The sequence below is a fragment of the Macaca fascicularis genome, chromosome 10 (assembly GCF_037993035.2).
Source record: "Macaca fascicularis isolate 582-1 chromosome 10, T2T-MFA8v1.1".
Classification (NCBI taxonomy): domain Eukaryota; kingdom Metazoa; phylum Chordata; class Mammalia; order Primates; family Cercopithecidae; genus Macaca; species Macaca fascicularis.
This window is the reverse complement of record NC_088384.1, coordinates 93,172,223-93,187,500: the sequence shown is the minus strand read 5'-3', so window position 1 is coordinate 93,187,500 and position 15,278 is coordinate 93,172,223. Positions and strand designations below refer to the sequence as shown.

Here is a 15,278-nt window from a genome sequence, read left to right as displayed (position 1 = left end):
TGGCACAATCTCGGCTCACTGCAACCTCCGCCTCCTGGGTTCACGCCATTATCCTGCCTCAGCCTCCTGAGTAGCTGGGACTATAGGCTCACGCCACCATGCCCAGCTAATTTTTAGTAGAAACAGAGTTTCACCTTGTTAGCCAGGATGGTCTCAATCTCCTGACCTCGTGATCCACCCGCCTCGGCCTCCCAAAGTGCTGGGATTACAGGTGTGAGCCACCGCGCCCGGCCTCTTTTTTGTTTTTTTGAAAGTCTTTTACTCTCTTGCCCAGGCAATAGCATGTTCATGACTCACTGCAGCTTCAACCCCTCAGGCTCAAGTGATCCTCCTGCCTCAGCTCCCTGAGTAGCTGGGCCCACAGGCACACACCACCATGTTTTGCTAACTTTTACATTTTTTGTAGGGACGAGGTCTCACTGTGTTGCCCAAGCTGGTCTCAAACTGGTGGACTCAGATGATCCTCCAGCCTCACCCTCCCAAAGTGTTGGGATTACAGGCATGAGCTACCATGCCCAGCCAAGGAAATTACATTGCAACATGAGATTTGGAGGGGACAAAACATCCAAAACATATTACATAGCATTGGATAATTTTCTGTTAATGTCTTCTGTCACCTTAAAAAGAAATTATAAGTATTGGCTGGGCGAAATGGACTTAAGTAAGCCTTTCCAATCTACATGAAATAATCAGAACATAGGGCCGAGTGCGGTGGCTCACGCCTGTAATCCCAGCACTTTGGGAGGCTGAGGCAGTTGGATCATCTGAGGTCAGGAGTTCAAGACCATCCTGGCCAACATGGTGAAACTTTGTCTACTAAAAATACAAAAATTAGCCGGGCATGGTGGTGCGTGCCTGTAGTCCCAGCTTTCAGGAGGTGGAGGCAGGAAAATTGCTTGAAGCTGGGAGGCAGAGGTTGCAGTGAGCCAAGATCATGCCACTACACTCCAGCCTGGGTGACAGAGTGAGACTCCATCTCAAAAAAAAAAAAAAAAAATTACAAGTATTATTCTGTGTATATTGCTAGACCTTTAATTAAGTGAGCTTTGACATTGCAAGTTTTCTATCTAAGACCACACTAACATACAGACATAAAAAAATATACCCAGAATTGGGCTGGGCGCGGTGGCTTGCCTGAACACAGGAGGTGGAAGTTGCAGTGAACCAAGATGGTGCCACTGCACTCCAGCCTGGGCAGCAGAGCTATTAAGTTTTTTTCTGAGTATGTGCTACCTTTACTTTTGGTGGTGGAACCACGCATTGGAACTCAAACTCTTGAGTTTTACTCCTAACCTATAACAATCTGGTGCTTCATAATCAAATTCCCATTTGGAAAATGAAATTGTCTTTCCATTTGGGAGACTTCTGTTTTTCCTCAAACTAATTTTATAACCTATCAATCTGTTAACTAACATTAACTTTGTAAATTTTATGCAGAATACTGTCTAGGTAATATAGAGAATAAAGGAAGTAGATAGGCGCTCTTGCTCCCTCCATAGAAGTAACGTTCTATGTGATGACCACTAATTAATAACCTGTATTCTCCTGGTGATCCTGGGAACCAAAGTGGTTTCATAATGAGGATTTTTTTTTAATTAAATTTAGGCTTGAGGGATGGTGTTTGTTCTTTGTTCATGTGAGACAGTGTCTTGCTTTGTGACCCAGGCTGGAGTGCATGATCGAGGCTCACTGCAGCCTCGACATCCTAGACTCAAGCAATTCTCCCACCTCAGCCTCCGGAGTAACTGGAGCTACAGGCACGTGCCACCACACCCAGATAATTTTTTTAATTTTTGTAGAGTTGGGGTCTTACTATGTTGCCTGGGAGGCCTGGCTTTTTAATAAAGAATCTTAGTCGTGAATAGAATATTTCCTTTCAATCCGTTATATAAATGAATTTTAAAGGTGACTTTTTTCTCCTCCCTTTTTTTTTTAGTTTAATACAATTTTTTAGTAAAATGAAGAAGTGGATGGACATGTCAAATCTACCACAAGAATTTCGTGAACGTATAGAAAGGCTAGAGAGAAATTTTGAGGTGTCTACTGTAATATTCAAAAAATATGAGCCAATTTTTTTAGATATATTTCAAAATCCATATGAAGAACCACCAAAGTTACTGCGAAGCCGGAAGCAGAGGTGAGCCCTTAATCCTTACATAATTGACAAAAAGATTATGATACAAACTAAGAGAATGTACTTTTTCGAAAGTCTGTTTTTTATGAAAAGTATTCCTGCAAAGAGCTTAATTATTTTCTTTTTAAATCCATGTACAATTATCCATATTTGGAAATTCAGAATAATACTTTTACTTATTTTTCTTTTTTTTTTTTTTTTTTTTTTTGAGATGGAGTCTTGCTCTGCTGCCCAGGCTGGAGTGCAGTGTCGTGATCTCAGCTCACTGCAACCTCTGTCTCCCAGGTTCAAGCAATTCTCCTATCTCAGCCTCCTGAGTAGCTGGGGTCACAGGTGTGCACCACCCTGTCTGGCTGATTTTTTATATTTTTAGTAGAGATGGGGTTTCACCGTGTTGGCCAAGATGGTCTCCAACTCATAACCTCAGGTGACCCACCCACCTCGACCTCCCAAAGTGCTGGGATTACAGACGTGAGCCACCGCACCTGGCCCTATGTTCTGATTATTTTATGTAGATTGTAAAGGCTTACTTAAGTCCATTTCATAAATAGTAGATAACTTTTCTTCATGAATGGAATTTCATGTGTGATTTGATCTATTTGATATTTATATTTACTATTTCAGTTTACATGATATTTAGCAAGCTAGTCAGACAAAAAGTAATTTTTTTCCCTTTTTAGGAGGATTCCTTGCAGTGTTAAGGATCTGTTTAATTTCTGTTGGACACTTTTTGTTTATACTAAGGGTAAGATGACACTTTCAGTGGTCTTACATTTCTACTGTGGGAACTTGGTTCTATTTGACTTGAGAGGTTTCTGGTTTTTGTGTCTTTTCTTTTTTTCCCCCCTTATAAAGGTAATTTTCGGATGATTGGGGATGACTTAGTAAACTCTTATCATTTACTTCTATGCTGCTTGGATCTGATTTTTGCCAATGCGATTATGTGCCCAAATAGACAAGACTTGCTAAATCCATCATTTAAAGGTAAGACCTTTTATTTATTTTTGAAAACTGATTATCAGTTTTTGGAAAAAGATTTTTGAAAGTTGAGCATATTTTTTTTTTCCCTCTGCTCTTCCTACACTGTCAAACTAGGTTTACCGTCTGATTTTCATACTGCTGACTTTAGGGCTTCTGAAGAGCCGCCCTGCATCATTGCTGTACTGTGTGAACTGCATGATGGACTTCTAGTAGAAGCAAAAGGAATAAAGGAGCACTACTTTAAGCCATATATTTCAAAACTCTTTGACAGGAAGGTACTGTACTTATAATTAGATGACTGAGATGTTTACAGGTCAGCAGCAGTAGTGTCAGAAGAAAAAAGAGTTTTAAGCAAGTTCTCAGCATTATAGAACTTAGGGTCAGGATTCCCAGGCTTTAGCCTCTACTGTGATTCGGAATTTCCTTATGATCTTGTGTGATGTGAGAAACAGAGCTGTTGAAAAATGTGACCAACTATATGTTCTGTTAGGTAAACATACTGTCAGAGGCAACCGCAGTCCCAGCTATCAGGGACTGTGTAGGAGGTACTGATAAAGAATTGTAAAGAACAGAACATCAGAGTAGGGCTGACAAAGAATTAGGAAAAACAGGAAGTCAGAATAAGCTGACTAATTTACTGCCACAATTTGAATAACGGCTGACTGTTGACTAAAAGTCGGATGATGTATAACAACCACAGTTTTTTGTTTTTTGTTTTTTGTTTTTTTTTGAGACAGAGTCTCCCTCTGTCACCCAGGCTGGAGTGCAGTGGCCGGATCTCAGCTCACTGCAAGCTCCGCCTCCCGGGTTTACGCCATTCTCCTGCCTCAGCCTCCCGAGTAGCTGGGACTACAGGCGCCCGCCACCTCGCCCGGCTATTTTTTTTTTTTTTTTTGTATTTTTTTTAGTAGAGACGGGGTTTCACCGTATTAGCCAGGATAGTCTCAATCTCCTGACCTCGTGATCCGCCTGTCTCGGCCTCCCAAAGTGCTGGGATTACAGGCTTGAGCCACCGCGCCCGGCCAACAACCACAGTTTTAATTCCATGTAAATCGAGCAGAAAATCCATGATAGTTTTGTAGCCACTTGTAAGCTATCTGTGTGCATTCTGGACATTTTCTCCTTAGTAATTAACTTAGCTATTTCTACATTTATGAATTGGCTTGTTCCTCTGGGTCTCAATTTCTTACTTCCCCAACATCAAGCCATTAAATGTAGTTAGGCCTCAAGATTTCTCTTTGGTAAAGGAGGGGTTTGGATTACGTATCCCACTTTTCAAATATTAAGAGATTTTTCTTTAAGCATAAATTCTTCCCTTACTGGTTTCTTCTTCTTTTATGCAAACTTTTGTATTCAGTTTTGTGTTCCTCAGATATCTATATTATGGCCCATTGTCTGTATGCTAAACATCTCTAGCAAAGTAAACTTTTTTTAAAGGATCCCAGGGACTGGGCGAGGTGGCTCACGCCTGTAATGCCAACACCTTGGGAGGCCAAGGCAGGTGGATTGCTTGAGCCCAAGAGTTCCAGACGAGCCTGGGCAACATGGCAAAACCTCGTCTCTACAAACAATACAAAAATTAGTAGGGTGTGGTGGTGCACGCTTGTAGTCCCAGCTACTTGGCAGGCTGAGGCTGCAGTGAGCCGTGATTGTACCACTGCACTCCAGGCCTGGTGACAGAACCAAACCCTGTCTCAAAAAAAAAATTTTTTTTTTAATGTTATTTGCATGCTAAATAGTTTATCCTAGTCTGAAAGAAATATTTAATTATTCTGTTTTGTGTGTGTGTGTTATAACAATATGGAAATTTAGATAAATTTCATGTTTGTGTGTGTATTAATATGCTTAATTATATAGTGTCCCAAAATAATTTTTTCTTCACAGATATTAAAAGGAGAATGCCTCCTGGACCTTTCAAGTTTTACTGATAATAGGTAAATATCTGGTACTAGTGGTGCCTGGCATATCACAAGCTGTCGTATTTGTTGATTTGTTGAAATTTGTTAAGCATAACATTATATCAAAGTAAGACCTCCAAATTCAAGTTCTGTCTGCTTTAGTGGCATTGAATGGATATTGTCACTAAGACTTGTTGGCTTTAAATACATTTATTTTAAGAAATCAAGGCTGGGCACGGTGGCCCACACCTGTAATCCCAGCACTTTGGAAGGCCAAGGCAGGCAGATTGCTTGAGCTCAGAAAGTTGGAGACCAGCCTGGGCAACATGGTGAAACCCTGTCTCTACAAAAAATACAAAAATCAGCCGGACATAGTGGTGTGAGCCTGTAGTCCCAGCTACTTGGGAGGCTTAGGTGAGAGGATCGTTTGAATCTGGGAGATTGAGGTTGCAATGAGCCGTGATTGCACTACTGCACTTCGGTCTGGGTGACAGAGTGAGACCCTATTTCCAAAAAAAAAAAAAAAAAGGAAAAAAGAAAGAGGCCGGGCATGGTGGCTCACGCCTATAATCCCAACACTTCAAGAGGCCAAGGCGGGCCGATCACTTGAGGTCAGGAGTTTGAGATCAGCCTGGCCAACATGGTGAAACCCCATCTTTACTAAAAATACAAAAATTAACTGAGTGTGGTGGCAGGTACCTGTAATTCCAGCTACTTGGGAGGCTGAGGCAGGAGAATTGCTTGAACCCAGGAGGCACAGGTTGCAGTGAGCCGAGATCATGCCACTGCACTCTAGCCTAGGCAACAGAGTGAGATTCCATCTCAGGGAAAAAAAAAATTATTGACACTTAGGTATTTATTTTTATTTTTATTTTTTTAGAGACAGGATCTCACTGTGTTGCCCAGGCTGATCTCGAATTCCTGGCCTCAAGCAATCCTCTCGCCATAGCCTCCCAAAGTGCTAGGATTACAGGCATGACCCACCACAGCCAGCGAATTGACATTTAAAACAGCTACCCGGCCAGGCGCGCGGTGGCTCATGCCTATAATCCTAGCACTTTGGGAGGCCGAGGCAGGCAGATCACGAGGTCAGGAGATTGAGATCATCCTGGCCAAAATGGTGAAACCCGGTCTGTACTAAAAATAGAAAAATTAGCTGGGCATGGTGGCACATGCCTGTAGTCCCAGCTACTTGGGAGGCTGAGGTAGGCGGATCGCTTGAACCCAAGAGGTGGAGGTTGCAGTGAGCTGAGATTGCCCCACTGCACTCCATCCTGGGCAACAGATCAAGACTCGTCTCAAATAAAAATAAAAATCAAGGCTGGGCACAGTGGCTCACACCTGTAATCCCAGCACTTTGGAAGACCAAGGCAGGCAGATCGCTTGAGCTCAGAAGGTTGGAGACCAGCCTGGGGAACATGGTGAAACCCTGTCTTTACGAAAAATACACAAATCAGCTGGACGTAGTGGTGTGAGCCTGTAGTCCCAGCTACTTGGGAGGCTGAGGTGGAAGGATCATTTTAATCTGGGAGGTTGAGGTTGCAGTGAGCTATGATTGCACCACTGCACTTCAGCCTGGGTAACGGAGCGAGACCGTATTTCCAAAAATAAACCAAGAAAAAAAGAAAGAGGCCGGGCATGGTGGCTCACGCCTGTAATCCCAACACTTTGGGAGGCCGGGGTGGGCTGATCACTTGAGGTCAGGAGTTTGAGATCAGCCTGGCCAACATGGTGAAACCCCATCTCTACTAAAAATACAAAAATTATCTGGGTGTGGTGGCACCTGTAATCCCAGCTGCTTGGGAGACTGAGGCAGGAGAATCACTTGAACCCAAGAGGCAGAGGTTGCAGTGAGCTGAGATCACACCAGTGCACTCTAGCCTAGGTGACAGAGCAAGATTCCATCTCAAAAAAAAAAAAAAAAAATCATTGACACTTACGTATTTATTTTTATTTTTATTTTTTTAGAGATGGGATCTCACTGTGTTGCCCAGGCTGGCCTCGAATTCCTAGCCTCAAGCAATCCTCTCACCATAGCCTCCCGAAGTGCTAGGATTACAGGCATGACCCACCACACCCAGCCAATTGGCATTTAAAACAGCTACTCGGCCAGGCGCGTGGTGGCTCACACCTGTAATCCTAGCACTTTGGGAGACTGAGGTGGGCAGATCACAAGGTCAGGAGATCGAGACTATCCTGGCCAATGTGGTGAAACCCCATCTCTACTAAAAGTACAAAAACTAGCTGGGCATGGTGGTGCAAGCCTGTAGTCCCAGCTACTCGGGAGGCTAAGGCAGGAGAATTGCTTAAACCTGGGAGGTAGAGGCTGCAGTGAGCCAAGATCGCATCACTGCATTCCAGCCTGGGTGACAGAGTGAGACTCTGTCTTAAAAACAAACAAACAGGCCGGGCGCGGTGGCTCACGCCTGTAATCCCAGCACTTTGGGAGGCCGAGGCGGGCGGATCACAAGGTCAGGAGATCGAGACCATCCTGGCTAACACTGTGAAACCCCGTCTCTACTAAAAATGCAAAAAATTAGCCAGGCGAGGCGGCGGGCGCCTGTAGTCCCAGCTACTCGGGAGGCTGAGGCAGGAGAATGGCGTGAACCCGGGAGGCGGAGCTTGCAGTGAGCCGAGATCGCGCCACTGCACTCCAGCCTGGGCGACTAAGCGAGACTCTGTCTCAAACAAACAAACAAACAAACAAACAAAAAACAGCTGTTCTCTTGAGAAACTAATAAATGAACCCAATGACTCTGTATTTCACTTTACATTCTTTCACTAATCACTTGTTGGCAGTACCCATATATTTTTTTTTTTTCTGAGACGGAATCTCGCTCTGTTGCCCAGGCTGGAGTGCAGTGACGCGATCTTGGCTCACTGCAAGCTCCACCTCCCAGGTTCAGGCCATTCTCTTGCCTCACCCTCCTGAGTAGCTGGGACAACAGGCGCCTGCCACCACACCTGGCTAATTTTTTGTATTTTTAGTAGATATGGGATTTCACCATGTTAGCCAGGATGGTCTCGATCTCCTGACCTCATGATCTGCCCACCTCGGCTTCCCAAAATGCTGGGATTACAGGCGTGAGCCACCGCGCCCGGCCCTTTTGTTTTTTGAGACGGAGTCTTGCTCTGTTGCCAGGCTGGAGGGCAGTGGCGCAATCTTGGCTCACTGCAACCTCCACCTGCCATATTTCAAAGCCACTATTGTTTCCTTAGTGATCAGAAACCATTTTCATAATTAGATTCAACTAGTTTTCAGATTAAGTATATGTAGTCTCTCACTTTTCAAAGTAATTTATTGGTTGTGTGAATGTGAAGAATGTCCATAATCAGGTAGGACCCTCTGATATTGTTAGATGGGCAGAGTTAATAAAAATTAGAAAGTTGTCAGATTTTCTAAGCTGTAAACACTAAATCTATCTTCAAGTCAAAATAAATCCATTGTGTAACTTAGTATTACAGCTTATAATAATTCTCTTTGCAGCAAAGCAGTGAATAAGGAGTACGAAGAGTATGTTCTAACTGTTGGTGATTTTGATGAGAGGATCTTTTTGGGGGCAGACGCAGAAGAGGAAATTGGAACACCTCGAAAGTTCACTGGTGACACCCCATTAGGGAAACTGACCGCACAGGCTAATGTGGAGTATAACCTTCAACAACACTTTGAAAAAGTAATATAACCTAGCCTGGCCTCAATCTTGAATGATCTTTTTCTCTGTGTGTCTGATTCTACTAACAGCAGAAGCATCTTTCAAGTTAAATCTTGAGTTTCTTCTACTAATTCATATTTCCCATGAAAGCCTTAAAAGGTAATTTTTAAAACTGGCATTTAGTATTTTTACCTTATTTCTTACTATTTTCATATTTTATATCCATTTTCTCAGCATGCCTGGGTTTATTAGTAGAGTATATGTCTTTTGGCATGAAGAGGAAGTTTTCCTTTCTTACCGTTCTTTCTTTGCTTCAACTTAGCCTCTGTTACATTGCTTTAAATTTTAGCTTGCTTTCCTACCCATGACACAAACTATGTGTTTTTCTGTAACTTCAGCCATAAAACTCTGGACTTGATTGTTAATGGCCAAGGCTTAACCCTGTATTTATGTGTAAAATGGGTTGGAGGAAGAGATCTAATGGAAAATTCACTTGTCTAGAACATAGTAAAACCTAAGTTTTTGTCCAAGCTTTGACATTAACTTAGTCAACTGAAACACGTTTTTAAATTTCTCTGTTCCTATTTCCTCATATATAAAATTAAAGTATGTATACATTATCTTTCAAATCAGTGGTGTGAAGATTAAATGAAATTATAGGTAGAAAGTGCTTTAAAAAAGTGTTATTCAAATATAAGGATGTTATTAGCATAGTATTGCTAAAAATTTCATGGATATTTTAAATATGAGTAGAGAAGATGGTAAATGCACTGAATTAAACATATAATAAGGAAGATGGTAACTTTTAAAAACTCACAGATTTTTCTTTTCTGACAGAAAAGGTCATTTGCACCTTCTACCCCTCTGACAGGACGGAGATATTTACGAGAAAAAGAAGCAGTCATTACTCCTGTTGCATCAGCCACCCAAAGTGTCAGCCGGTTACAGAGTATTGTGGCTGGTCTGAAAAATGCACCAAGTGACCAACTTACAAATATTTTTGAGTATGTATAATACTGTTACATTTTCAAATGTCTTTTTAAAATTAGATTTCTTATTCCATTCTGTTTTTAGTATATTCAGAATTCTCAAGATAGTGGATGTTCATCTGGCAAGTTTTACTATACCATTTCAATCACAAAATATATTGACCTAAATCCATATTGAAGTACCTATTAAAAATTATGTATAACAGTCGGACACAGTGGCACACACCTGTAGTCCCAGCTACTTGGGAAGCTAGTTTGGCCAACATAGTGAGACTAATTCCAGCTTGGCCAAGATAGGGAGACCTTATCGCTCCCTTTTTTTTTTTTTTGAAACAGGGTCTCGCTGTCTCCCAGGCTGGAGTGCAGTGCCGCAATCACAGCTTACTGCAGCCTCCACCTCCTGGGCTCAAGCAACTCTCCCACCTCAGTCCCCCAAGTAGCTAGAACTACAGGTGCAAGCCACCATGCCTAATTTTTTATATTTTTTGTAGAGACAGGGTTTTGCCATGTTGCTCAGGCTGATCTTGAACTTCTGAGCTCAAGTGATCCAACTGCCTTGGCCTCCCAAAGTGCTGGGATTACAGGCATGAGCAACCATGCCAGGCCAACCTTATCTCTTAAAAATAATTATATATAATGTTATTTCATGGGAGTATAGACTTTTAGAGATAAGTGTACCTTAAAGATTATTTAGCACTGATATTTCACTCTTTAACTACCCCTGAGTTATGCATGTTTTGATTTTACATTGACTTTATTTTTTAATTTATTTTTATGTTTGTTTCTAAAGATCACCTGTATAAGGGCATACATTAATTTTAAATGGGGACATTCTAAATGTCCATTAGATTCTAAATGTCCATTAGATAGGGGACTAATTGCATATTGGTGGTACAGCCATAAAAATGAAATTATTTATTTATTTATTTTTGAGACAGAGTTTTGCTCTTGTTGCCCAGGCTGGAGTGCAATGGCACAATCTTGGCTCACTGCAACCTCTGCCTAGTGGGTTCAAGCGATTCTCCTGCCTCAGCCTCCTGAATAGCTGGGATTACGGGCATGCGCCACCATGCCTGGCTAATTTTGTATTTTTAGTAGAGATGGGGTTTCTCCACGTTGGTCAGGCTGGTCTTGAACTCCCGACCTCAGGTAATCTGCCCTCCTGGGCCTCCCAAAGTGCTGGGATTATAGGCATGAGCCACCGTGCCCAGCCCATAAAATGGAATTTTATACAGGTTTTTTTGGTTTTTTTTTGAGATGGAGTCTCGCTCTGTCGCCCAGGCTGGAGTGTAGTGGCCGGATCTCAGCTCACTGCAAGCTCCACCTCCTGGGTTTACGCCATTCTCCTGCCTCAGCCTCCCGAGTAGCTGGGACTACAGGCGCCCGCCACTTCGCCCGGCTAGTTTTTTGTATTTTTTTAGTAGAGACGGGGTTTCACCGTGTTAGCCAGGATGGTCTCGATCTCCTGACCTCGTGATCCGTCCGTCTCGGCCTCCCAAAGTGCTGGAATTACAGGCTTGAGCCACCGCGCCCGGACTTTTTCTTTTTTGAGGAAGCATGGTTCCTGGTAAAGATGGTAGAATGAAGCCAGATCAGAGAACCTTCTTTCCTAATACCTAATAAAATAAGAGAATAGTAAAAACCAGCAAAATATTTATCAGTGGCAACCAAATGAGGAGAGAGAGATGATTTCATGACATAAATTTCCAAAGTAGAGATCAAAAAGAAAATTGATGATTCTGGTATCCCTATCCCTAAGCAGTGTTGGAGAAAGAGGGTATAGTGATAGATCTTGAGAATTCTCATCAATACTTCAGATTTGGAGAGAAACAAGTGGGGGAGCAGGCAGACAGATAAAAAGTCATACAAATCTCCCCAAGTGAAAAGTTTATATGTACCACCACCAGGATCCCAGCAGAAATATAAACAACTGCCAAGGGCTGCCATTTTCCAACATTCCATGATGATATGGGGGAGAGATCCTCATATAACTAGACGTCCCTGACTAGGAATGGTGAACCCTGGAATGGGAGTATTTAACGAAATCTCAGAAGACAAAGCAAAACCCTAGTTCTCCAAGAAAAGCTGAACATAGCTGAGCTCTCCCCCATTCCTCAAACGTTCGGGATACAAGAAAGTAGACGGAACAATCTCCAGCCTCAGAAATAGCTCAGAAGAAAAGCATACTGCCGGTAAGGTAGGAAGACTGTCCTGGATCTACCTTCCATATCATTTGAGTAAATAGATCTGGATTGAACTACTGTTCAAACATGAGTAAGTTGAAAAGCAGTGACAAAGCAACTATACAAATATGTCAATAAGGGAAAAGAAGGAAGTACAGAATGCAAAAGAAAAAAAAGTCTAGACACAAATGGCAACACTAGGTGTTGTGGCTCATGCCTGTAATTGCAGCACTTTGGGAGGCTGAGGCAAGAGGATCAGTTGAGCCCAGGAGTTTAAGACCAGCCTGACTGCACTCCAGCCTGGGTGACAGCGCGAGACTCCGTCTCAAAAAAAAAAAAAAAAAAAAAAAAAAAGACCAGCCTGAGCAACATGATGGGACCCTGTCTCTCAGAAAAAATTTAAAAATTAGTCATGGTGATATGCATTCCAACTACTTGGGAGGCTGAGATGGGAGAGTCGCTTGAGCTCAGCCATGATCACACCATTGTACTCTAACCTGGGCAACAGAGCGAGACCCTATCTCAAAAAAAAAAAAAAAAAGAAAGAAAGACATCTGTGTTTGTGGACTGGAAGACTTAATATTGTTAAGATATCTATATTAGAGGCCAGGTGCAATGGCACATATCTGTAATCCCAGGACTTTGATAGGCCAGGGTGGGTGTTTTGCTTGAGCTCAGGAGTTTGAGACTAGCCCGGGCAACATAGCAAGACCTCATCTTTACAAAAAACAAAATAAATAAAACTTAGCCATTGTGGCCATTGTTTGTTTGTTTGTTTTGGAACGTAGTCTTGCTCTGTCACCAGGCTGGAATGCAATGACGTGATCTCGGCTCACTGCAAACTCTGCCTCCCAGGTTCAAGCAATTTTCCTGCCTCAGCCTCTAGCTGGGACTACAGGCACCTGCCACTATGCCCAGCTAATTTTTGTATTTTTTTTTTTTTTTTTTTTTTTTGAGACGGAGTCTCGCTCTGTCGCCCAGGCTGGAGTGCAGTGGCGCGATCTCGGCTCACTGCAAGCTCCGCCTCCCGGGTTCACGCCATTCTCCTGCCTCAGCCTCCCGAGTAGCTGGGACTACAGGCGCCCACAACCGCGCCCGGCTAATTTTTTGTATTTTTAGTAGAGACGGGGTTTCACCGTGGTCTCGATCTCCTGACCTTGTGATCCGCCTGCCTCGGCCTCCCAAAGTGCTGGGGTTACAGGCGTGAGCCACCGCGCCCGGCCTATTTTTGTATTTTTAGTAGAGATGGGGTTTCACCGTCTTGACCAGGATGTTCTCAATCTCCTGACCTCATCATCCTCCTGCCTTGGCCTCCTGAAGTGCTGGGATTATAGGCATAAGCCACCACGCCCAAAATTTTTTTTTTTTTTTTTTTGAGAGAGTTTCGCTCTTATTGCCCAGGCTGGAGTGCAATGGCTCGATCTCAGCTCACTGCAATCTCCACCTCCCAGGTTCAATTGATTCTTCTGTCTCAGCCTCCCAAGTAGCTGGATGACAGGCATGCACCACCATGCCTGGCTAATTTTTTGTATTTAGTAAAGATGGGGTTTTACCATGTTGGTCAGGCTGGTCTTGAACTGCTGACCTCAAGTAATCCACCACCTTGGCCTCCAAAAGTGCTGGGATTACAACAGGCGTTAGCCACCAGGCCTGGCCAATTTTTGTATTTTTAGTAGAGACAGGGTTTCACCATGTTGGCCAGGCTGGTCTCCAAGTCCTGGCCTCAAGTGATCTGCCCACCTTGGCCTCCCGAAGTGCTGGGGATATAGGTATGAGCCACCATGCCCAGCCTCAAACCTGAAAGCTTTAACATAGCAAAGAAAACAATCAACAGAGTAAAAAAACAGCTTATAGAATGGGAAAAGTAATTGTAAACCGTATATTAGATGAGGGGTTCATACTCAGAATATGTAAAGAACTCCTAAAACTCAAGAACAACAAATAACTCAATTTAAAAATGTATAAAGGATTGAGTAGATATTTCTCCAAAGAATATATGCAACTGGCCAAAAGCATATGAAAAAAATATCTGATATCACTTATCAGGGAGTTGCAAATCAAAATCACAATGAGATAATACCTCACATATCAGCATAGCCACTTCCCACTCATCACCCCAAAAAACCCAAAATAGCAGGTGTTGGTAAGGATGTGGAGAAATAGGAACCCTTACACACTGTTAGTAGAATTGTAAAGTGGTGCAGCCACTATGGAAAACAGTATGGAGGTTCCTCAAAAAATTAAAAATAGAAGTACCATATGACTCAGCAATACCACTTCTGGGTATACATCCAAAAGAATTAAAAACAGCATCTCAAAGGGATATTTGCACGTCATGTTCACTGCAGCATTATTCCCAATAACCAAGATGTGGAAACACCTTAAGTGTCCATTGATAGACAAAATACTGTGTGTGTATTTGTGTGTGTGTGTATATATATAGATACACATATAGATATGAGATGCAATATTATTCAGCCTTATAAAAGAAGGAAATCCTGCCATTTGCTACAACATGGATGAACCTTTAGTACATTATGTTAAGTGAAGTTAGTCAATCACAAAAAGACAAAATACTGCATGATTCCACTCATATAGGGTACGTAGTATGGTCAAACTTACAGCAGCAAAGTTATATTACATGTGTATACAATCTGTATTTTTATTATGTAATTTACATGTTAAAATATGTTATCATATAAAGCTTTGCTTACATATGTAGATTTCCAACTGAGTATACAACTTTGGCTACTAAAAACCAATTCTTGAAAGAAGGCATGTGGGCCAGGCATGGTGGCTCACACCTATTACTTCAGCATTTTGGGAGGCTGAGGTGGGTGGATCACAAGGTCAGGAGATCTAGACCAACTTGGGCAACATGGTGAAACCCATCTCTACTAAAACTACAAAAATTAGCCGGGTATGGTGGCGCGCGCCTGTAATCCCAGCTACTTGGGAGGTTGAGACGGGAGAATCGCTTAAACCTGGGAGGCAGAGGTTACAGTGAGCTGAGATCGCGTCATTGCACTCCAGCCTGGGCAACAGAGTGAGACCCCGTCTCAAAAAAACAAAAAAAAAGAAGGCATGTTAATACTGTGGTGTAGAGTTGTTTTTTTGTTTGTTTGTTTGTTTTTGTAATTAGGGTCCTCTTGTATTTTGTAGATCTTGTGTGCGTAATCCTATGGAAAACATTATGAAAATACTAAAAGGAATGGGAGAGACTTTCTGCCAACACTATACTCAATCAACAGATGAACAGCCAGGATCTCACATAGGTAAGAAAAGAAAACTAAAGTTGGCATAGCATTGAAAATAAGTAATCCCCCCAAAATTAGAAATTCAAGTTTTTTCCTCTCCCGTTATTCTTCTTTCTTTATTTCTTTTTTTTTTTTTTTTGAGACCGAGTTGCCCAGGCTGGAGTACAGTGACGTGATCTTGAC

At 42.4% G+C, this 15,278-nt stretch overlaps 1 protein-coding gene across 13 annotated transcripts in view; it reads left to right on the top strand.

The window, feature by feature from the left end:
* The window catches only part of RBL1 (RB transcriptional corepressor like 1), an 88,991-nt gene that overhangs the window by 19,279 nt on the left and 54,434 nt on the right, over nt 1-15,278 (top strand). For 8 of the 13 annotated variants that reach the window (XM_005568943.5, XM_074005285.1, XM_065523118.2 and 5 more), the window contains 8 exons: nt 1,937-2,137; nt 2,815-2,879; nt 2,990-3,118; nt 3,230-3,390; nt 5,000-5,049; nt 8,501-8,687; nt 9,504-9,670; nt 15,001-15,113. In XM_005568943.5, coding sequence (XP_005569000.1) covers nt 1,937-2,137; nt 2,815-2,879; nt 2,990-3,118; nt 3,230-3,390; nt 5,000-5,049; nt 8,501-8,687; nt 9,504-9,670; nt 15,001-15,113 — 1,073 coding nt within the window. Of the gene's footprint in view, nt 1-1,936; nt 2,138-2,814; nt 2,880-2,989; nt 3,119-3,229; nt 3,391-4,999; nt 5,050-8,500; nt 8,826-9,503; nt 9,671-15,000; nt 15,114-15,278 lie in introns of those variants that run through there. The other 5 variants (XM_074005286.1, XM_074005289.1, XM_074005288.1 and 2 more) reach the window with 2 other exon arrangements.